At 35.9% G+C, this 25,688-nt stretch overlaps 1 protein-coding gene across 1 annotated transcript in view; it reads right to left on the minus strand.

The window, feature by feature from the left end:
* The window catches only part of HCN1 (hyperpolarization activated cyclic nucleotide gated potassium channel 1), a 368,096-nt gene that overhangs the window by 65,031 nt on the left and 277,377 nt on the right, over positions 1-25,688 (minus strand). The window contains exon 5 of the mRNA XM_029217880.1: positions 9,524-9,670. Coding sequence (XP_029073713.1) covers positions 9,524-9,670 — 147 coding nt within the window. The remainder of the gene's footprint in view (positions 1-9,523; positions 9,671-25,688) is intronic.

Below are 25,688 nucleotides of genomic sequence, written 5' to 3' on the forward strand. Positions count from 1 at the left end.
ATTTTTATAAAATATATACAGCAATATTTATAGTTTTAACCATTCCCAAGTGTACAATTCACAAGAATATTCACAATGTTGTATTACTATCACCATTATCTATCTCTACCTAGAACATTTTCATCGATCTCGACAAAAGTTCTGTAGCCTTTAAACTATAACTCCCCCCTTCTCCTTCCTCTCAAAACTTTGATAACTCCTATTCACTCTCTGTTGTTATGAATTTGCCTATTTCAGGGCCCTCATAAGTACAATTATGCAATATTATCATAGGACTAATTTTTGAAGTCCTAGAAATAAATGTTGCCTCCCAGAAAAATATTGGGTGAGGGGGGAAGTAGTGAAGCAATGTTAGGAAAAATCAAGGAAAAGGCCCAATAATGTGGTTCTTGTTCAATGACACAAACTGTCTTCTCCCTGACCCTTCTGGTTTCCCTGATTCCCTATTCTCCACACTCTCCCCAGCACTTGTTATATCTTGTTCTTTGATAACAGGTGTGAGGTACTATCTCATTGTGGTTTTGACTTGCATTTCTCTAATGATCAGTTAAATTGAGCACCTTTCCATATATCTGCTGGCCATTTGAATGTCTTTTTTGGAATAAAAAAGTCTATTCAGGTCCTTTGCCCTTTTATAAATGGACTATTTGTTTTCTTGCTATTGAGTTATGTGAGTTGCTTATATATTTTGAATGTTAACCTCTTATCAGATGTGTGGATTGCAAATATTTTCTCCCATTCCACAGGTTGTCTTTTTATTGTGTTGATCATTTCTTTCATACTGCAGAAGCTTTTTAGTTTGACGTAGTCCCACTTATTTGTTTTTTTATTTTATTGCTTGTGCTTTGGGTATCAGACCCAAAAAATCATTGTCAAGACCCATGTTAAGAAGCTTTTTCCCTACGCTTTCTTCTAGGAGTTTTATGATTTCAGGACCATACATTTGTCTTTAATCCATTTTGAATTTTAGTGTGTAATCTCTGATTTTCTCTGGCAATTAATCATATGTGACTTCCTACATTTCTTGTATTTTTAGTAACGTATTTTAACTTTTTCTTCATAGTTCTTTTCATGTATTTCCATCTTGACTCTACAAGCACACAGTAAGCACTGTGAGACTGGAAACCACATTTTATAATTTACCTTTCCACACTTAAATCAATATCTTGCACACGTTAAGAAATCAATAAATGTTTTTTGCCTGTTTGTTTTCTAGAAACAAGGGATGCAGGGCGAAAGCTCTAGACCAAAAGAGAGAAAAGTCCCAATTTCTTTGCTTGGTAATGTAACCAAGATCAGGCCACTTACATAAATTTCCTAGCCTTTGGTTACTGTGCCTCTTATATGTGTATATGATAATTTATAAGATCCCTGTAGAGCTTTGCAATACTATGATCCTAGCTTACTTTAATTAATCTGAACTAAAGACATTTTTAGGAGACATTTAAAAAACCAACAAGCATGTACTTTAAAAAAATTATTCAGAATTGTACTAAATAAATATGCATGCAAATTATGATTTCTTCCCTAACAGTGTTTTCCACAAATTAAAGGTCAGAAGGACAGTATTATACTCTCAGCCCGATTCATGTTCTGTGAAAATGAAATATACTGACACCCTATATTCTACTGGGACACTGATCTGTACCTATTTTCAGTCCATGGCTCTTCACACTCCATTGTTTAAAAATAGATCAGTTCTGAATTTTGGAGACAGACATAGAAGGGCATTAACCTCTTTCTCGATTGTTAAGTTTACATTTTGCTGTAATCGAATCAGTATAAATCTGATCATGATAAAAATAGACCTTCTTACTTTGTACACATTCCAACAGGCTCTCATAAGCAGAGGGGTATGGCTCACTGAATTTTTCTAATTAGTTTCTAGTTTTAAATATACTCCTCCTTTTATTAAAGCGTCATCTGTTTCTAATCCTAACATTTCAATGCCAAGTTTTGATGCTAAGACACTGTCTCCAGAAGGCTGGCTATTAAAATGGAGGAAGGGCTTATTAGCAGATTGTTTGAATAAATTCCCAAAGAAATGAAACATATGATAAGGCTAGAGTCGGTGACCCTCTGGTGTATGGCCTAACACCCTCTGAATGACCCACTCATAGCACTTACCCACAGTTATAATTGCTGATTAAATTTCTGTCTCTGACTAAGTTGTAAGAGCCATGAGGGCTGGAACTATCTTTGATTCTTCACTGAATCATAGGTATAACAAGAATGAAATTTTACTGTGTACTTACTATATGCCAGGCACTTTCAAACTTTTAATATTTTTTTCTCATTTAATTTAAAAACAACTCTGTGAGGTACTTATCATTATTCATATTTAAAGATGAGGAAAGTGAAATATGTACAAGTTATGAAATAGCCCAAAGTTGTACAGATACTAAGTTGTGGGGCTGCATTTAAATGAGGTTGGTGGCACTATGGAGAACAGTGTAGAGGTTCCTTAAAAAACTAAAAATAGAACTACCGTATGATCCAGCAATGCCACTCCTGGGCATATACCCAGAGAAAACCGTACTTCGAAAAGATACATGCACCCCAATGTTCATTGCAGCACTATTTACAATAGACAAGACATGGAAGCAACCTAAATGTCCTTTGACAAAGGAATGGGTAAACAAGATGTGATACGTATATACAATGGAATAGTACTCAGCCATTAAAAAGAATGAAATAATGCCATTTGCAGCAACATGCACGGATCCAGAGATTATTATACTGAATGAAGTAAGCAGACAAAGACAAATATCATATGACATTGTTTAAATGTGAAGTCTAAAAAGAAGGATACAGATGAACTTATTTATAAAACAGAAATAGACCCACAGACATAGAAAATAAACTTATGGTTACGAGAGGGGAAAGGGGGGGAGGGATAAATTAGGAGTTTGGGGTTAACATATACACACTACTATATATAAAATAGATTATTAACAAGGACCTACTGTATAGTACAGGAAACTCTACTAAATACTCTAATAAGCTATATGGGAAAAGAATCTGAAAAAGAATAGATACAGTATCTGTATATGTATAACTAAATCACTTTGCTATACTCCTGCAACTAACACAACATTGTAAATCAACTATACTCCAATATAAAATAAAAATTGGAAAAAAAATGAGATTGGTGGAACCGGAGGCAAAGAAATGAGACATATGATAAGGCTAGATTTGGTGTCCTTTTGATTTACCCATGATGCTTCATAGTTCCTCCATAGTAGGTTTTCACTCATGATTTGAAAGTATACATATAAATATTCATGGCACTGAGAATATCATAAAGGCAATTTAAACTATTCAGAGCAATGAAACTGAAGGCTTCTGAGCAGCCAGGGGAAAACACGGAGCATATTTTAAGTGGATGGAAGGAGAAGGAAAGGAGGGAAAGCCAGGGCAGGTAACAACTGGGAGGGAGAGGAGGTTTCTAGAGATCACTGAAGTCCGTCTTTGCAGACTCAGAATTTTAATTAGACACAGTCACAGAGCAACTAGAGAGTGAAGATTCTAGATGATAGATAATGGATACATCACATAATAGTGGCTCTAATTTAAAATGCCAAGTTTCTGAGTACCGTCTTAAGTATTCTTCTCAGAAAACTGTCGCTGTTCCTTTACTTTCTGGTCCATGTATATTAGTTCACAGTGAAACGAAGATAATTTTTTAAGATGACTTTATAATCACTTCTCAGAATGCTGATAATGCCAGTGGGGTCAGTGCTCGGGTCAAATGGTCTAGTCCGAGGATGAAGAACACACAGATTTATCTGCCACACTGAATCTTCTACATCTTGCGGTGGCTCACTACTTAGGTTTGGACAGGGGATCCAGCAACTTTTGTTTTATGAGCCACCGACAATATGCTAGGCACAGCTGGCATAGCAATGTAAGAAAAATAGTATTTATTTTCTATCTATCCCATGGATATTACTATAGAGATTGGACAAAACATTTACATACTTCTTATAATGGTACTCTATTGGAATATTCCCCCACCCCCCAGGTTTACTCTGCAATAAATCACTAATGTTTATAAACCTTGAGAAAGTTTAAAAGAAAATTTAAAAAACCACATGCAAAATAGGTCCTTCTGGCTTACAGTGCATATATCAAAACAAAATCACAGAGGAATCTAAAGATGCCAGCATCCTTTTGTTATATATTAGAAACCATATTCTCCATAGTACAATCTAAAGTGATACTAAGAAAGTTCTGTGGCCACAGTACTTCATAGTTCTGGGCATCACTTTTCTTATGCATGCCAGCATCTCTGCTGTGTCTACAAAATGCTCTCTCCAAGCCCTAATAATCAATGATTCTTTGAGATCCTTTTTAAATTTGCTTTTGTTTATTTATCCAATAACTAGTTATTAAATATGTACTATCTAGGGAGTAGAGCTACCATGGAAATCAAGAAAGACAAAGTCCTTGCTTTCTTGGATCCCGAGTTCCAAGAATGGAGAATTAACACATAAATAAAAAGGGACAACAAGGCAACAGAGTGATGTGTACACAACAACAAGGATGACGTGACAGAGAATGACTGCAAGGAAATTAATCTAGATGAACTTCTCACGGAAGGCCCCAGGTAACATTTGTACTGAGATTTGAACAATGAGTCAGGTATTTGTTGAAGGCTTTTCAGCAATTTGTCTCCAATTTATGAAAAAGATAAATCACCTAATTTCTGCACAGAAATGCTTTCAATAAAGTAGTGCTTTCAAAATATCTACTAGCTGAACGAATTTGCATATGCATGGTATGAGTTTTTGGTAAGAGCTTTCAAAGGTCACACAAATGATATTCTTCCTGTCATTTTACATCTTAGAGATTCTTCATATTTAAAAATATTCAAACACATTGAGAAAAAAGTCTGGGGAATAAACTGGATATAGCATAATACAGATTTAATTGATTATGAGTAATTGATTATAGATTTAATTAATTATGAGTAAATAATTTTCATTTTCATAAGCATTGCATTTTACTTTCTTTCTATATTTTAAAGCAATGGGTTTTTTGCATAAGTTTTTTAGAATCTGAAGTTTGACCTGCCCTTCACTTTTGTACATTCCTGAGTACCCAGACTTGTGTTAGCAGAAATCACTGCTCTTAAGTATATATTAGCACCTCAAATTATGCAAAATACTTTCTTAAAAATGAGCCTTCTGGACAATGAGGCATTTTAAGTTAAAAGTCTTGTTAAAATATAAGATGGTTGTTGGCTCTAACTTGAATATATGATTAGCAATTATATGTGGTGTGTGTATGTGCACACAATGCAAGTCTTACATTTTTACCTTTTATTATAAAATACATATCAAATAATCTAGCTTTCCCTTTCTAAGTATCCTAGTTTCATTCATTTTATATTTATTGTAGCAATCATTCAGTGTCTTCTATTGTGTGCCTTCAAAGTGCCAGGCACTTTGTGGACACTAGAGGCACCACAGGGACCAAAATACATCTTTGCACAGATTAATGCCTCATCTTCTAAATTGGAAGACAGCTTTTGAAAGGTGGAATGATGTATTTTACTACTTTTAAAATATTTCTTGTGATCTACCACTATGACCTGAATATAGCAGGTATATAAGACTACAATTTAATAGGGAGCAAGACATATTTCCCACTGTTCTTACTGAACTTTTCTGCACAAAACACGTCTGGCTTTTTTACATCTAGGTTTCATTTTGAATAATGACTTCTGTTATCTCTCTGCCAATGTCTTTGCTTACTTTCCTATTCTACTCTTCCTGTTCCTCTGAAGTCTTAATTCACATTAAATTTAGGCTTTTGTGTGACTCTGATGCCCGAAGAGCAACAGCTGAAGAGCAGATGAACAAATGGAGAACATTGTTTTCACCTTTTTAAGGTGTTAAGTGTTTGAGCATTTCATGCTTCTACTGCTAGGATCTCTAATTTTATTAAGTAGCCATGATTCTTACCCTGTTTTTCACTCATAATTCTGTTAAAGACCATTCACCCAATAAATATTTAATGAGCTCCTATCAAATACTTAGTCATTAGAGATACAGAGATGTTATGGCATGGTCTCTATCCTCAAGAAGCTCACAGTCTTGAAAGAGACAGTAAACTGACAAATGAAAATGCAGTGATAGACAATGGTCGGGGAAAACGTATGAAGGTTCTGCCTGGTAAGACTGATGGAAAGCTGAAGGTAAGCTGGGTAGAAAGGATTGAAGATAGAGAGGGTAGCATGAAGAAAGGCAAAGACGCAATCAGCAACATTTCTCCCCACCCCGCCAGGAAATTATCAACAATTTTCTGTTGATGAAGCATGAATGTAAAGAAATGAAGATGGAGGCAGACCAGGGAGCATCTCAGGTGCCATGTCAAGCAGCTTGAACTTTTTCCTGAAGGGGATAGGAGGTCATGGTTAGGCTCTGAGAAGAAAGTAATGTCAAACTAGTGTTGTATATCAATCAATATGGTAGCCCTGAGATGGGATGCATTTGAGCTAATTGACATCAAAGGCAGGAAGAAAAGCAGTGAGTGCACTTCAGAAGTTGAGGTAAAAGATGCTGAGACCCTGAACTATGGCATTTGCAAATATAAGGAAAAAATTAGTCTAACTTAATGACAGAATAGTTGTAGGAACTGAGGAAATTGGAGGTATGTCTATTGATGGCTTTAAGGGGATAAAAATGAAAAGTGGAATTTTTTCCACTGAAGATCAGAGTAAAAGTATGGCAAGATAAAGCAGTTAATAATATACACATGATTAAGAACATTTTCTTGTTATCCTGATTTTACATTACATTGAGCATTTTTAGCAGGGAGGAATGCTTCCCGTTTAAGCATGCAGCTTCTTAGGGTTCATTTTTATGTTCACTTTTTCTATTGGCTTTCTGTATTCCCTCAATGACATTTTCTGCTAGAATCCTTACTTTTCTGCTTCTTTGAAATAAATTTTTAGTTTTACTGTGTCCTCCTGCCTATTGATCCATCTTAATCCCTGATACTGTCTCTTCAATTACCTTTGTCTCCATGCTATGGTCTGTCCTACCCTGCCTTTGAATCCCACCAGGACCTTTAGAACCCAACTTGGTTCTAGTGTCCTGAACTTCTGCCTCTTAGTGAAAGGAATTTGGATTTAAAATAAATTCTGTAATCCTACAGAGAGATAAAGCAAAGCATACTGATAGATTATTTTTTTAAATGGTACATTACTTTTTTTTAACATCTTTATTGGAGTATAATTGTTTTACAATGGTGTGTTAGTTTCTGCTTTATAACAAAGTGGATCAGCTATACATATACATATATCCCCATATCTCCTCCCTCTTGCGTCTCCCTCCCACCCTCCCTATCCCAACCTTCTAGGTGGTCACAAAACACCAAGCTGATCTCCCTGTGCTATGCGGCTGCTTCCCACTAGCTATCTATTTTACACTTGGTAGTGTCAAAAATACAAAGTTTTGACTCTATTTCTCAAAGCAAAAATATCTGTACATTCTTATCTGATGGAGGACTCTAGAGAGAATAAGCTAATCAATACCAGATATTTAGCTCCTTCTCTTTCCAAGACTCTCAACTGATGTCTTAAGACTTAAAAAAACACAAATAACTTTTAATGGATGCGGATACTTAGGGATAGTTATAAATGGTAAAGATGTTAGTTGAAATAGAAATATTTATTGACTCTTTAACATATGCTACATGTAGTAGGAATTTCAAGAAAAATTTAAAATATAGATTCAATGGTCTTTGCTCTTAAAGAACTTTCAAGACAAAAGTGGAGGAAACTAATGTGGAAAAATTGTGATAATAGACAAAATGGAAAGTAGCGCACAAGCATTATGGACTCAGTGCACTGGGGGTTAGGGAAAGAGAGACCAGATCTAGTCTGGACAATCAGAGGAGGTATAAATAAAGAAATATTATTTATTACCTTTGCCAACAGATGAGAAACATCTGGAAAATGTACGATGCAAGTTGAGAAATTAGAATTGGTTTTTCAAAACAGTAAGCTGCACAATTTGGCTATAGGCCACTTTGGAACGTGTATGGCAACAGGGAAAAATAAAGCTGGAAATTCAGCAAGGATCAGAGCATAGAAGGGCTAGAATATGAGCCTAAGGAGGCTATAGTTGATTTAATTTGTAATGTAAAGACTGAACATTTCTGAGCAGAGACATGACTAGCTCTTACACATAAAAGAAGATTAATCTGGCATTGCTGCTTTAAATGGTAGTTAGAGAAAACAGACCAAAGGTTGGAAGGTAAACTAAGGGGATACTGCAAATAATCCATGTGAGAGGAATTAGGTTAGGGTAAGGGACTTGGGAAAGGAGACAAGGGCATAGGTGTAAGATATGTTGTCACAGTGAATTGACAGCATTTGGTAATCGACTGGATGTGCAGAGCAAAGAAAGATTTTTTAAAAAGACAAAAATTTTACATTCCAAATGACTCGAAATAATAACTAAAATATTTACAGAGAGAGAGAGAGAGAGACTTCAAAGGATAAATGGTTTAGTGATGGAAGATAATGACTAACACATAGCCTACTATACATACATGGCAAGGGGATATCATGTAGCTTTTAAGAAAACAGGTTATGGCAAGAACTTGGAGCTCAAATTTATAGAACTGCAGAGATGAAATAAATATGAGAATAAAACTCAGAAATTCAAAATGAAAAGCCAATGGCTCAGTAATGGCTTAGTGTTAAAGAAGCTCCCAAAAGAGGTTCAGGATATGTGTTTTATTGAGTTTAAAGGAACCACCAATGGCTCAAAGACAAAGGATTTGAAGATTAAATGTTCACTTATAATTTTCAAGGAAACAATTTTGGTAAAGAAGTGGAGATTGAACCACAATGCAATAATTATAAAGTAATCTTTCGAGAAGGTTGGTAGTAAAAGAATGGAGAAAGAGAAAGACAGTGTAAGAAACACAAACGCTCAAGAGAATGTTCCTTTGATCTAGGGGTGACCTGTACATTCTAGTGGGCAGAGGGAAGACTTCTAGGGAGGGATGGAAAGGAGATGCAAGGCAAAGAGGTGGTTATTGATGTTGCCAAGTGTTTTAGTGAGGTAACAGGAAATGAATTACCCACAACCGGTCAGGTCAGTCTGTGATCAGGGTCCAGGAGATGAACAAGGAAAATGAAGATAGGAGGAAAGTAGAAATCAAAAAGAAGTTAACGAAACAGTTTGGTGAGCATGAGATGAAAGAGTGGAAAACTGGGAAGATATGGACAATGGGGACACAAGAAGGGACTTTCTAACTAGGGATACAGAAAATAAAATGATATCCTGAGAATCATAATAAGAACAATTTCCAGTCTTTTTTTAACGTAAGTGCCTGTAAATGTGAGAACATAAGGGCAAATAAGGGCAAGAAACAAGCTGTTTTAACATTAAATTTTAATTTTTCTTTTAAGTAGTGTCAAAACATAGAATTGAGGACTTCCCAGGAAAGGAGAAAGTAAACAATGATCATGCACACAGAGACTGAGGACTATAAATCTTACCTCTCTCAGAGGATCATTGAGTTCATTGAGAATATTTTCCTCATCAAAGATTTTGCCTTGGTATCTGTGTTCATAGTAATCATGTATCTTCTGACGCATATCAGCTGGTAACTTATGGAATGACATGTATTGTTCCACTTGCTTATACTGTAAGGAAAGGAAAAACGGAAATTAGAAAACATTGTTAGGCTGTATGAGAAATCGTCTTGTTACTTTGTTGTGCTATATTCAATAGTAACAGTAACAAAAAGAAGAAATCCTTTAAGGGGAAGGAAATAATGTACTAGGTTGTAATATACCTACTCTGTGTGACAGACTGTAGAAAGCATTTGTGTAGGTGAACATTTCCTGTAAAGACCTGAGATGTTATAGAGAGGAAGCATGGAAGGAGCTCAGAGGTAACTGGGTACAGCCCCAGAGAAGCCAGTGATGAGGCAAGAAAACAAAATGTGATGCTATTTTTTGGATTTTTTTTTGAGCTGAGTTCTAAAAGAAGTATGAAGTTGCTGTTTAACTCTTCATTTGGAGAAAGAATCCCATAACTCTGGATAGTACAAAAGGTCTTATCTTAGACCTTTATAGCAAAAGATCAGACCTGATTAACAATTGAATCTGGAGGCAGAAAGCTTAGCAGCTATTTGCAAGTCATAGATACTCAAGCAACACGTGCCCTATAAATTAAGAGACTGTGCCAGGCTTCAATTTAGGACGTAGAAAAATATCAGAATGAGACTAGATCCACATAATTTTATAGCTGAAACTTAGACATTTAATTTCATTTAAACAAGTAGTACTTAAACTTGATTGTTTATAAAACTTGGGGTGAGGCTGTCTTTTGGGAATGCAGATTTGCATTCTTTTTTTTTTTTTTGCGGTACGCAGGTCTCTCACTGTTGTGGCCTCTCCTGTTGCGGAGCACAGGCTCCGGACGCGCAGGCTCAGCGGCCATGGCTCACGGGCCCAGCCGCTCCGTGGCATGTGGGATCTTCCTGGACCGGGGCACGAACCCGTGTCTCCTGCATCGGCAGGCAGACTCTCAACCACTGTGCCACCAGGGAAACCCCAAGATTTGCATTCTTAACTCCAGATATTGATTCCATTGAGGTACCTGCCTTTGTAAATTTACATACATACTCATATACATATACATATACATACGCACTTAAAAAAATCCCTGCAAATCAAACAGGAACATAGAAGCATGGAGATTACTTGGAAGCTTATTAGAAGAGAATTTCAGGCTTTACCTCAGAGCTGTGAAATCAGAATCTGCATCTTAAGAAAGATCCCCAGATGATTCACACACATTTAAGGTTGAGAAATATTCCCTCGATGTTTCAAATGCAGTTGGTCATAAGACTATACTTGGAAAAAATCAGTTAGACCCCCAAAATTAGTTTCATTGTATGGATCATAAAACTGAGTACAAATAAAAAGGTAGGTAATAAAACTGGATGAAGATACTGGAATAAAAATCTTTGCTTAAACACAACACATTTGACATATTATCTATGAAAAATTTTTTTCAAATCTTTTCCTGATAACAGAGCTCAGACTAGAAGATCTAGGTGACTGGACTCCTTGACTATAATGACCGTAATTACAACTGGTAATTGATAATACATATATCTAATGGGAAACAGCAACCCATTGTATTGTATTTCTTCAAATTTTTTTACATAATTTCCTTACACATAACATTCATATTTTTGGACATTCCCTTTTAGAGTTTAGTATTCTCAAAGGAAATACAACTTTGTCATGAGATTCCTTTATTTGGTCACCAGACTGTTCCCTGAAGTATTTAAAGCCTGCAGGCCTGCATATATATATCTCTGAAGCAACTTGATTATGATTTAGACATTCTGAATTTAGGCACCAATGCTGTCACTGTCATTGTGTGTAAGTGGTTTCTAGTATATACTTGAGAAGGACTGGGTTAATTTTTCCTGAAGAAGTCAGAATCTGTATGCTAACCTTGGTAGCCCACCCTTAGCTAGAGACCTCAGATTCAGCCTGCTGGGTTTTTTTTGCGGTACGCGGGCCTCTCACTGTTGTGGCCTCTCCCGTTGCGGAGCACAGGCTCCGGACGCGCAGGCTCAGTGGCCATGGCTCACGGGCCCAGCCGCTCCGCGGCATGTGGGATCCTCCCAGACCGGGGCACAAACCCGTGTCCCCTGCATCGGCAGGCGGACTCTCAACCACTGCACCACCAGGGAAGCCCAGATTCAGCCTGCTTTGACCCCTCATGCAGCTGGTCCAAAGGAAAGACGTTTCAGTGGCCCTTTCTACAAGAAACTTTATTTTTTAGAGACATCTTTGTATCTGATTTTTACTCTTAGCCAAGAAGAGGGCAGTGGGATATTTGAGGTACTGTTTAGATTCTGAAACTCCACTGGAGATCCACAGGCTAACTTCTGCACTAATGATTCGCAAATAGCCTGCTTGGTTTGACTAGTTTGGATGGACTATTTAAAGAGCTACTGAGAGCTTTGCTGGTGAGCTCTCCCCAAAGCAAGACTCCTTGCACAGATCTTGGTGGTTCAGGCCAGTGAGTCAGCATGCTCCAGGGTCCCAGAGATTGAGCCCACAGGGAGGGTGCTGGGGAAAGGCGCTCGGGCCTCTGATGCTTGTTGGCATTCTTTTTCTCTGTTGCACTGACCTTTGCCTTTAAATGAAAGCCTCATATGAGTATAATCTATGGAATCTGGTGAGCTCTGTCAAACATCTGAACTTGGGAAAACAATAAAACAACTTTAGACAACAGGGCTGTCACTTACGGCATTGATGAAAGTCCTTTCAGTTCTGGCCAAATAAAGGATTCAGTGTTCTTCAAAACCAGTAGGTATCAAGTAATCTCTGCTCACTTTTCTCAATAGAGTGCTTGCCCAAACACTGCTTGGGGTGGTGAGAATCTTTTTTTTTTTTTTTTTTTTGTGGTACGCGAGCCTCTCACTGTTGTGGCCTCTCCCGTTGTGGAGCACAGGCTCCGGACACGCAGGCCCAGTGGCCGTGGCTCACGGGCCTAGCCGCTCTGCGGCATGTGGGATCTTCCCGGACCGGGGCACGAACCCGTGTCCCCTGCATCGGCAGGCGGACTCTCAACCACTGCGCCACCAGGGAAGCCCCTGTCACCATTTTTAAAAAGGTGTTTTGTTGGTATCACCAAGCAATATGCTTCTGTCTCTATTTCTTATATGGATTAATAATAGGCATCATTTATTGACTTTTTGCCATGACAAAGTGGTTTAACTACTTACAGTTCCCTGTATCTTCTCACCCCCTTTCTCATGCTATACCTGTGTCACTAGTGCTAATTGTTCCCTTGATCTCCTTTGTAACTTTACATAATCTATTTATACTTTTATTTCTTGTTCAGAGAACTCTAGACACATTTACCACATGAAAGTAACAAACTCCCTCCTTCACTCCTACTTTCTAACTTCTGTCATCTCTACTTTTATAATATAAAGGTGGATTATAATTTTGTACCCGTAATTAAACCTACCAAACCCATAAAGTGTTTACATTGCTTTGACCATGTATCATGATGCCAAGTGGAACATTTGATGACATTTCCTTTTGTTTCATGGAGTTTTAATGATTTTCATTTCTTGCATAATTAGCTCTTATTTTAATTTCTTTTTTTTTTTCCAGCCTTCTCATCCTACCCAATATTTGTTGAGTTTTCTTTAGAGATTTTTCTGTAGGATTTCTCTTTACAACATCCCTGGTTGAGTTCACTATTCTTAGACCCTATGTTTTTCCTTTGGTTTAGTTATTCATGTTGCTGGAACCAATCCCTAAGTAAACAACTAAGAAATACTGAGTGGGATATAGTTTTTTGGAACCATTTCTTCTCTGAAAATGTCTCTGTTAAACTCAAAGTTGATTGATAACTTGACTGCATACAGAATTCTAGGTTGAAGTCTAGTTGGATACTGAGCCTTTGGATAATTGATGCACTTTGCTGGATATGGTCCATGTTTCTCATCACTTATTTCATATATTCTTTCCCTGCATTTCCCCCTACATTTCCCTAGATTTCCCACATTTTCTCTACATTCCCCAATATTTCCTGAAGTTCTTTGAACTCATTTTAATTCCAAATATCTTTTCAATTCTTTGAGCTTTTATCTTCATAATTTTATTGCATTCAGTTTAGAAATATATTAATACATGAAGTTAAAAAGTAATTTTAAGGCATCCTTTTATTCCTGAAAAATCTGGGATGTCACAATACAGGGGAATTGAAAAGTATCCACTGGATTTAGGTTCAGTAAAATTTTTGGTGTCTTTGCACTCAGTGCTTTCATTGGACCGTGTGTGTACATCAGAAGTGGGGGCAATTCAAAACAGTTTGCAAATGTTTAGAAGTAAGAAGTGAAAATGGAAACAGCAAATGTAACCGTCTCTCTGACGCACTCTAGTTAAAAGCACAGAGCTAGAATGATAGCATGGTAAATGTCAACAATTCCAAAAGTCTAAAAAAAAAAGTTTTAATCACATTTATATTGTTTTTATATTCATGAAATGATACACTTACCAGAAAACTGAATCACCCCTACTTTAATATCCCCTACTCCTTCATCCTAATCCTCAAGATAATGTCAAATCATGTAAATTCTACCTGCTAAAAGTTTCAATAATTTTCCTTTCCCCTGCATCACCATTATTATCAATCTAGTCAAAGTAACTTTATTCATCCTCTAAACTAATTCCTAGCTTCCTAACTACATTCTCTGCATCAATTTGCACATGCCTTCTTACAATCCTAATGCATTTTCCATAATCCAGATAGAGAAATCTTTTTTTTTTAAGATCTTTATTGAAGTATAATTGCTTTACAATGGTGTGTTAGTTTCTGCTGTATAACAAAGTGAATCAGCTATACATATACATATATCCCCATATCTCCTCCCTCTCGCGTCTCCCTCTCACCCTCCCTTTCCCACCTCTCTAGGTGGTTACAAAACACCGAGCTGATGTCCCTGTGCTATGCGGCTGCTTCCCACTAGCTATCTATTTTACATTTGGTAGTGTATATATGTCCATGCCCCTCTCTCACTTGATGGACCTAGAGACTGTCATACAGAGTGAAGTAAGTCAGAAAGAGAAAAACAAATACCGTATGCTAACCCATATATGTGGAATCTAAAAAAAAAAAAAAAAAAAGAAAATGGTTCCGAGAAATCTTTATAAAATGCTAAGCTTATTGTCACTCTTTTCCTTAAGGCCTTTTAATAGCTTCCCATTGCCTTCAGGATCAAGTCCAACTTCCTTGGCCTATGTGGGCCTCTCCTGCTCTATCACGTGCATTTCCCCTTTGTTTGCTATGCCCTGGTATATTAAATGTCTTTCATATTCTTAAACTTACCCTGGTAGCTGTATGCTCATGCTGTTTCCTCAGTCTGAGATGTTTTTCCACCACGTAATTTCATGGCTAATATCTATTCATCCTTTAACTCTCTCCTCAAATGTACTATGTCAAGGAAGAATTCTCTGACTCCCTAGGCCACATAAAGTCCCTAGGTATACACTTATAGACAATGCTGAGTTTACCCATTAGTTACGCTAAGGGCACCTGCAATTGTTACATGTCTGTCCTTGCCTATCTTGCTCACCACTGACTCTGCTAACGTATTTGCAAATAGTTAAGTTCTCAAGTATTCACTGATTGAAAATCTGGTTTGTTACACACTTTCTGAAAATTCTTCTGATAAAGGAAACAAAACATGTGATCTTTGCCTTCTTTCGGTAATAATAATGGTATCAATGGAAGATACCAGATAGGGAGGTTCTTCCACATGGATTGAAATTGTGGATTTGTATTTTATTATTATTGGTTAGTATTGTTTATAATTCAGAGAAAATTTATTAAATTTGAGATTCTTAACTCTAACTTATTGCAATTAAGGTGGATTAATTTGTTCTTTGAAGAATCTGTGGTTTCTGTCTGAATCTGTGTTAGTCTTTATGTCAAACACGGCTATAAGGAGGAGGAAATTATTGACTGTAAAAGAGAAACTGCCTTCCTATAATTCCAAAATGCTTATAACAATTAGGAAATAGCAGAAATTAATAAAAACACGTGCAAAGTGGTTGAGAGTCCACCTGCCAATGCAGGGGACACGGGTTCGAGCCCCGGTCCGGGAAGATCCCACATGCTGCAGAGCGGCTGGGCCCATGAGCCATGGCCGCTGAGCCTGTGTGTCCAGAGCCTGTGCTCCGCAACGGGAGAGGCCACAACAGTGAGAGGCCCGCGTACCGGACAAAAAAAAAAAAAAATGGTGTCTGAAATGATGTTCTTCCTACAGAATAAAAAATTAATATAAGTTTTATATTCAAATGATTATATGTTGTAGATTTTAAACATAATTACAAAATAATAATTAATAAAAATAAAATATTTAAAATTTCCTTTCAAAAACCAATAATCAATTACTGTTTTCATTTTTAATGTTTAAGCCAATCATCATTGGATTTATGACTAAGCTATCTTAATTTTTACAAAGATATTTTTAATATTGCCATTTATTTACATGGTAACTGAAGCTATTTTGATCCTACATTTAAAAATAAATGAATCCCTTTTTATATATACATTAAAAAGCTAGGTTGTATGCAAGTGAGTTTACCAAGTACTATTTTTTAATTAATTTTTATTGGAGTATAGTTGCTTTACAATGTTGTGTTAGTTTCTGCTGTACAGCAAAGTGAATCAGCTAAATGAATACACATATCCCATCTTTTTCGGATTTCCTTCCAATTTAGGTCACCACAGAGCACTGAGTAGAGTTCCCTGTGCTATACAATACTATTTCTAAAATATTTACAGCAGATTGAATCATTTTCAAAAACAGTGTTGTAAACAGCAAAATGTTCAATTCATACTTACTGAGGAAAAAGTTTCTTTTAGCAAAAAATGGATTCCTAGTTATTTTGTGAAATTCTTTTAAGCAGCATAGTCATATTAGACTAAGTCATATAATGATAAAGGAATCCAAATACACCTAAATTTGACTTCCAACATTAAATGGAAACAAAATTAAAAACTAATCGTACATGAAGAAAATTCGATGGTTGCAAAGTTATATTTTTCTGCAGAAGTTTGAGTGGGATAATTCCATTTTTATCTTCATTCTACTTTATCTTTTTGGAAAGCTGGGTAATCAAATATGGGTTTCTTTGTAAGACAGTGAATTCTTCAGCTGTCAGGATACAGGGAAAGCTTTTGGTGATAGTGAATATGTATCTATTTGACCTGGAAAGCTATCAAAATTACAACCTAACAGGTGATCTTAAAATCCTTACAGAAAATATTACCAGATAAAAATGGTTATTCTTCCATCCAGAATGATCTCTTCCATTATAAACAGGCACTTGCCATCTTATTTATGGAATCTAGCACTGACTATCTATTTAGATATTTCACAAACTATATTTGAATATAAAAGCAAGATTTAAAAAAAGTTGGAAATTGTATATCATAGCTCTTCCTTCTTCCCTCCTTCCCTCTCACTCTCCCTCCCTTCCTTCTTCCCTCCTTCCCTCCCTCCCTTCTTTCCTTCTCTCTCTCTCTCCCTTTCTTTCTTCCTCTGTTTCTTCTAATAGTTTGATTTAAAAATGGCCAGATTTCAAAAAGTTTTCCAAAAGTCAGAGTATTAAGACTTAACTAAGTAATTGAAAACCATAATAGTAATGAGAGTTCAATGTATTTAGCAATTAGAAGAAAATGCTTAACTACAAAGTAAATAAATTGTTCATATAAAACATTTTTAGAAAGTTAATTTTAGCCATTATAGAATAAAGGTCAGGGGGATAGATGACTGCTGGAAATAGAAACAGTCATTATTATCATTATTATAGAGTTAAAATGTGTGCTTGGTTACTTTAGAAATCCTTTAGAGTGTCTTCCTGCTCTGAATGGCTTTGATCTCTATTACTGCAATTTTTCTAGGTGTGTGTGTGTGCACTCACACCTGTGTGTCTGTGTGTGTGTTTGCAAATAAGAAAGTGATTTTGATCCTTAATTCAATGAGTACAGATTGACATATGGTGATCACTTAATCACTCTTTCATTTTCCAATAGGACCATTTAAAACATACTATGCTGTTTTATTTCCCTCCCCCAACAAATTCTTTCATTCATAGATAATGACCTTACCTAAAATTTCAAAGAGAGATAGAAGACTTCACACAAGCACATGTATTAACTCATTTAGAAACTCACCTATTTTTTCTCCCTCTTTCCTTCTTGGTCTTGCAATAATGAAAGAAGTGTCTTTTCTCTCATTTGAAGCTAATCTTTCAACTGGGTTTGAATATCCTCTCCCCATACCTCCACAGAACCATTACCCTATCTGCTATACTTTCTATCTTATATCTGCAGTGTTCTCTATACATGTTGGCTCCAGCCAAATAGCTTTTAAATATACTCATTATATTTTAAATAATAAAATATATAATTTTATTAATAATAAATAATATCTAACCCTTGGATATTACAAACTATTTTCCAGGAACTCAACAGTTTACTCATATTTACTTGTTTACAACCTTATGAGTTGTTACCGTTATGTTTATATTACAGATGATGAAACTGAGGCCCAGAGAATTTAAACAATGTGTGTAAAGTCATGCAGCTAATTAGTGTTGGAGCTAGGATTCGAACCCAGGCAATCTGGATCCAAAGTTTGTGCTGTTTACTCACTACATGATATTCCTGTCTTCAAAAAATGGCTCTCAATTGAGCACAAGTAGTCCTCCATCTAACACCCTATTTTTCTCCTTCCTTTTGTCAATCAGTTTCTTGAAAGAGTGGTCTACAGTCATTATCTCATTGTCTTCTTTACATTGAAACTTTAAATGTTGAATTATAACTTCCATTCCTTCTATTCCACTAATAATCCCTTACATTTCCATAATTTCCCAATGGTTACCAATAACTAGATACTTTGCAAAGATTTTCTTATTTTTATATGAACAGCATTGAACACTAGTAGCAGACACTAATGATTCCCCATTCAACCCCTCTATGCTTGCAAGCTGGCCAACTCTGATGTCAACTGTAATTATGGTGGAGAGCCCACCTAAGGGTTTCTGTCTCAGGGCTTTCTGAGAAGCCTAGAAAACTTGCTCAGCTCCAGCTAGAGTTGCATGGGAGTTTGGGGATGGAGAGAGATGTAGGTAACATTCAACCAATGAGGGACTTGAGCCTAACGATTAATGTCACAGTCTCCCAACCTTTGAAAAGACGATTCTAAGGAGAATTCTGCATGGTTCTTCAGAGGGTCTCAGTAGGACTAAGTTACACTTGCTCACATTAGAAAACAATTCAATAAAAATACACTTCATTGGTTTTCCTTTTTCTCTAGTCTTACTCCTCCTGTTTCCCCATTTTGCCTCTTGGAATTACTCCCCAGTGAATTACCTACATCCAAATCCTTTTCTTAGGCTTTTGTAGGACAACCCAAACTAAGATGTTACTGTTGATCCCTTCCTTCTAGAAAAGCATCTTATCCTTTAGCTTCTTCATCTGTATTATTTTCCTGTTTCCTCGCTTCTCATTGACTTCCCGCTGCACTCTTATTTGTTGATATGTCTTTCTATGTTGGTGTTTCCAAGAACTGCGTCCAAGGCCTTTTTAAAAAATTTTCACCTCACATATTTCCTTAAGCAATCCTTCCCACTTGCATGACTTCAGTCACTATCAATATACCACCAGTCTCCAAGTCAATGGCTCCAGTAGAGAACTAACTACTGATCTCTAGACTCATGTCTACCTTCCCCTTAAGCATCTACCTTCAAAACATGGCTCAAGGGCACATCAAATGCAACATACTCAAAATTGAAATCATCTGTCTTCTCTCCCCACACCTCCTCTATGTAACCATCAGCCTAAGCTATAGATCTGGTTTATAGGACAATCATCTTTCTGTTTCCAACACATTTTACCTTTATCCTCCACAAACTAACCATATTACCAACAGGGGAGTTCATTTTTAATCACTTCCTATGAGAATTTTCCCCAAATATCTGGCTCAGACTTCAATGCACATTCAAATAACATGGGGATCTCACTAACTAGAGATGTGCATTCGGTATGTATGGGGTTGGGACTGAGATTAGGTATTTCTAATAATGTCGTGGGTGATGCTTATTCTGGTTACCAGAATATCACAGTAGTAAGGATCTAGATTAGACTAGATGGGCCATTTGTGTTCTCATAACACCAAGCCCATACCCTGGCTATTTTCCCACTATCACAATTGCTTATTGGGACTTCCCTGGTGGTCCAGTGGTTAAGACTTCACGCTCCCAATGCCGGGTGCCCAGGTTCGATTCCTGGTCAGGGAACTAGATCCTGCATGCTGCAACCAAGACCTAGTGCAGCCAAATAAATAAATAAATATTAAATAAGTAAGTGCTTATTAAATTGCCTGTATTCTCTACTAGACGGTAAGCAACTTGAGGTGTCTGCTTACCGTTGTACATCTATTCTCTTGTACAGTTACTCATGTACAGTAAGTGTTCAATATTTGCTGAATTGATTAGTTATATACATTCAAAAATATCCTTTTTTGTAAAATATATTGTTCAGTTTTGATTGGGTACCAGATTTAAAGTACTTTTTAAAGTACTAGCAAAAATGTTATTTTTCTTTGGTAAGGCAAATGTATGTTAAATAGTCAAGCTGTTTTACTTCTTTTTTTAATTTTAGTGATAGATCGCAGAGGAAAATCAAATACCTATTCACTGTGACAAAATGCCTAGTCTTCTGTTTTGTTTTTTCCATTTGAAAAAATGCCTTATTTGAAGCAGCTGAAAGATCCATAACATAGTTCTTTAACTTCTAATTTAAATGACTTGTCATTTAATTTTTAAAAATTAGATGGTGAAGGACAAAGTGTTTCCTAAAACATAAAGCTTGTTAGTCATAAATCTAGAGGTTATATGTCACCCCAAGGTTGAACCTTACAGGCTACCCATGATTGCAGCTCTTATAATTTGGGCTAAAGTGATTCAAATGGTATAAATTTTAAAAATATTAGGTGTATTGATTGTTGTCACATTATGTCCTGTGTGTGTATGTGTATGTGTGTGACTCTTCAATGGAAAAATGCAAGTTTAGTTACATTGGGCCGCCATGGGAAGATCTAGTCACCTTGCAATGAAGAGTTGAACATTTCTTTTAATAGTGTATTTCCAATATCCTGGTTCCACCACCCTCAACCAACTTTTTAAGCTTTTACAAATGGGTAATAAATTATTTACATAAGCCATACATAAGTGCGTTAAAAAGATTAATAGTTTGAAACTAAGGACATTGTTTAAATATCACTGATATTTTTCTTCAGTATTTCTGGTCAAAATATTTCTTAGCATTAGTAATAGCTTGATTTACATTGAAAGTCTCTCTAGTTTGTTTTTAATACAAGTGTTTCCATTTCACTGTACATAGTTTCCAAATTTAAAGCAACTGAATATCTGAGGAAACACAACAATTACTAAGAGTAAATATTATCTCAGAATAACTAAAAGAAGACAATGAACTAATGACTCACCAAGAAATTACCATGGAGAAGCGACATATTTGGTGAAGAAAGGAGCTTTTACAATGCTTAAAATTTACACTCCTTTGTATTAATTTGTTTTTCAAAAGTGAACAATTCTGGCAAAGATATCATTCCTTCTGTACAAATTAAAAGCATAATATTCTTTTTTTTATGGGTATCTTTTTTTTTAACATCTTTATTGGAGTATGATTGCTTTACAATGGTGTGTTAGTTTCTGCTTTATAATAAAGTGAATCAGCTATACATATGCATATATCCCCATATCTCCTCCCTCTTGCATCTTCCTCCCACCCTCCCTATCCCACCCCTCTAGGTGGTCACAAAGCACCGAGCTGATCTCCCTGTGCTACGCGGCTGCTTCCGACTAGCTATCTATTTTACATTTGGTAGTGTATATATGTCCATGCCACTCTCACTTCGTCCCAGCTTACCCTTTCCCATCCCCGTGTCCTCAAGTCCATTCTCTACGCCTGCATCTTTATTCTTCTCCTGCCCCTAGGTTCTTCAGAACCTTTTTTTTTTTTAGATTCCATACATATGTGTTAGCATATGGATTAAAGACCTAAATGTAAGACCAGACACTATAAAACTCTTAGAAGAAAACATAGGCAGAACACTCTATGACATAAATCACAGCAAGATCCTTTCTGACCCACCTCCTAGAAAAATGGAAATAAAAACAAAAATAAACAAATGGGACCTAATGAAACTTAAAAGCTTTTGCTCAGCAAAGGAAAACATAAACAAGATGAAAAGACAACCCTCAGAATGGGAGAAAATATTTGCAAATGAAGCAAGTGACAAAGGATTAATCTCCAAAATTTACAATTTTGATATTGTATCAATTTTGATATTGAGCTCATGCAGCTCAATGTCAAAAAAACAAACAACCTAATCCAAAAATGGGCAGAAGACTTAAATAGACATTTCTCCAAAGAAGATATACCAGATTGCCAACAAACACATGAAAGGATGCTCAACATCACTAATCACTAGAGAAATGCAAATCAAAACTACAATGCGGTATCACCTCACACCAGTCAGAATGGCCATCATCAAAAAATCTACAAACAATAAATGCTGGAGAGGGTGTGGAGAAAAAGGAACTCTCTTGCACTATTGGTGGGAATGTAAATTGATACAGCCACTATGGAGAACAGTATAGAGCTTCCTCAAAAAACTAAAAATAGAACTACCATAAGACCCAGAAATTCCATTACTGGGCATATACCCTGAAAAAACTATAATTCAAAAAGAGTCATGTACCACAATGTTCATTGCAGCACTATTTACAAGAGCCAGGACATGGAAGCAACCTAGGTGTCCATCGACAGATGAATGGATAAAGAAGATGTGGCACATATATACCATGGAATATTACTCAGCCATAAAAAGAAACAAAATTGAGTTATTTGTAGTGAGGTGGATGGACCTAGAGTCTGTCCTACAGAGTGAAGTAAGTCAGAAAGAGAAAAACATAATATTCTTTATGTACATAATATAAAACAAGATTGAAATGGATGTTACAGTACTTATCAAGTCTGACATGATGTCATATTAAGAAGCAATGAAGCAGCACACACATAAATAAGCACAACCAGTCAAAATCCATGTTTCAGACCTGAGTACTGATCAGTTGTCAGTTTTACCATGGAACAATTTTAATATCTCTTTTAATCCAATGGAGAAGTTACATTACATAATTACTATCATAATTTTTGGTAAATACCTATCAGAGAGTAAGGAGATGTTATTAGAAAAAAAGTGCTAAGTATAGCACTGCAGAATGAGAAAAAGCATAGAGGTCTTGTTTCAGCAAGGCCCAGCCTTTAACAAAAGGTGCGTATTGGTAACTGATATTAAAAGAAAATACACATGTATATGTATGTTTGTATTCTTCATATACATATATATCAACATGCAGAAATATAGATTTATGAATATAAATTTATATATGTAATTCACATTGAACAACAGTAGTAGAATTACAAACTGGCCATGATTTAATAATATCTATTGATACTGCTTTGAGTCTGATAGCAAACCAACATCATGCATAATAATATCAAGGGAAAGGAAACACTTTCAGAAAACCAGTCATGGAATTTATAAAAGAAAAGTTTCCAAACTTTATTAACTCTAACATTATGAAACAAATATTCTTTGGCTGATATAAAATTTGACTAGCTTTCCAGAACCAAGCCAACATCATAAGTTCCAAATTGTTTCCTGAAGTGGTGACAGATGACAAAGACTTCCAATGTAAGTAGCATAAATTCACAAGTGCCCTATTAAAGTGAGAACTATTTAGCAGGACACTACAAAGTATGCTTGCCAGGGAAACATCTTAGTTGAAGATGAAAGTAGCTGATTATTAAAATATTGGACCTACCACAAGGTCAGTGGCATCAGATACAATATGAAGATGAGTCAAGACACATGTGTTAACTGGCTTGCTATTGGCCAAGCAAAGTGAAGAAGTAGATCCAATAAATGGACCTATGGGTCATCAGATAACCATAGTCAAAGACAGGTGAGCAGAGCCAGCAAAGTGAAGCAGTTTCCAATCCAGTTCCACTCAATCATAAAGGGATCAGGGGTTTGCATTGTTCCTAATAATCAATAAGAGTTTTTGGTAATTTATTCTGATAGAAGTAGAGTCTGTTTCATTTGGTAAGTATTCATGGCCTCAAATGGTAATTACTCAAAATCATCTGAAACTTCAAGATGATGAGACTAGTTTGATCTTTTTCTTTTTTCTTTACTTCTCAGTGCTGAATGATCTTAAGGAGGTATATTCATTCAATCAGTAGTCATTGCTAATGAGTATCTTTTTAGCCAGGCATTTTCCTATAGTTTAGCTGGGCAGCTAGAGTGGGTTATAGACATTTTAAATAGAAATGACAGGTGATAGAGGAATTTGGAAATTATGCCGGTGCCCCCTTCTCGTTTGTGTCAACATTCATTGACAGACAAATTGTCTTTTTCCTAGTTTCCTGGATCTAAGTTATATATATCATTTATACAGAGTGAAGTCCTCAATGTATACCTGCAGACTAGATTTCTTTCAATCCAGATTTATATGTCCAATCGCCTAATTGGCATCTCTACTTGGATGTGTAATAAGGATCTCACATTTAACACATCCAAAGCTTAAAATCTCCCCCAAAATCTCATTTTACTATATATACACCTCGTCTCTGCCTGTTAGATAATGATGACTTCCTACCGGTAGCTGGGACCAAAAACACTGCAGTTGGCTTTGTCATATTTTTTTCTCGAATACACCACTTCTGTAGGCAAATCTTATTGGATGCACATTATTTTTCTTTACAGATTTACAGAAGTATAATTTACATACAATAAAATTCACACTTTAAGTATACATTTCCATGAGCAATCACTGCCATATCCACATTTTAGAACATTCCCATCACTCCCCAGAGTTCCCTCATTCTCCCTTGTGGTTATCCTACACTCCCACCCCTGGTCCTAGAAAACTACTGATCTGTTCTCTGTCATTTATTTTGCTTTTTCGATAATTTTATACATAAATGGAATAACACAACATGCAATCTTTTGCATCTGGCACTTTTTCACTCAGCATGATGTTTCTGAAATACATTCCTGTTGTTGAAGATATCAATAAAAATTTTAAATTGCTGAGTCATATTCCTGGATCTGCTTTTTTAATATATTCATCTATTCATCCCTACTCTTACAGACTTAGTCCAAGTCATCATTATCTCTTATGTAGTTGACTTCAATAGTCTTCTAACTAGTCTCTGCTTTAACTTTTGACTATGATTTATCCTTAAGCCAGTAACTAGTACTGTCCTTCTAAAAGGTAAGTCTGACCATGCTAAAACCTGGTTTGTTTTAAAACATTAAAACATATTTAAAGTCTGGTCTTCGTTTAAAACCCTCCAAGTACTCCAGTCCTAGAGTGAAAGCTGAAATCTTTCAGTGATCTACAAGTCCATATGGCCTCCTGCTGCTTCTCCTAGTATCATTTTCCTTACTCCCTGAACCAATCTGATGGTACCTTAAACCTGGAAGTACAGAAAAGAGTACAAGAGTATCAGAGAAGACGTGGAATTACATATCATATATTCCTGAATCATTGGTCTTCTTCAGTGGTGAGAAATGTAAAGCCTTGTAATACTAAAATAAGATAAATTGTAGAATATACTGTAAAATCTGAATTTTTAAATAAATTTTCATATTGAGACAAGTGGCTTTAGTTTATACTCCAAACATTCTAGTCTATGTGTTTAAATTTCTCTATACTTTAATTGTACTTGGTAAAGAAGTGTGAAAATCATTGACTTAATTGATCATTCTGGATCATAAGCAAAACAAAATTTAATTATAGCTCAAGTTGAGCTAAGGCTAATGTAGGAGAACCTCCAGGAATGGATAATTTTAGCTCTGAATTTTGTTAAATTAAGTTTTCAAGTTAGTAACAACAACAGTGACAGCAACACAATATACTATGCTAGAGGATTCAATGTTTGACTAGAATTTTACTTTCATTGGGTGGAATTCAAACAGCATCAGCTAATTTTTACTTGAGAAAAATTAAA

Source organism: Monodon monoceros, unplaced genomic scaffold (assembly GCF_005190385.1).
Source record: "Monodon monoceros isolate NGI ecotype Baffin Bay Population unplaced genomic scaffold, NGI_Narwhal_1 Super_Scaffold_12, whole genome shotgun sequence".
Classification (NCBI taxonomy): domain Eukaryota; kingdom Metazoa; phylum Chordata; class Mammalia; order Artiodactyla; family Monodontidae; genus Monodon; species Monodon monoceros.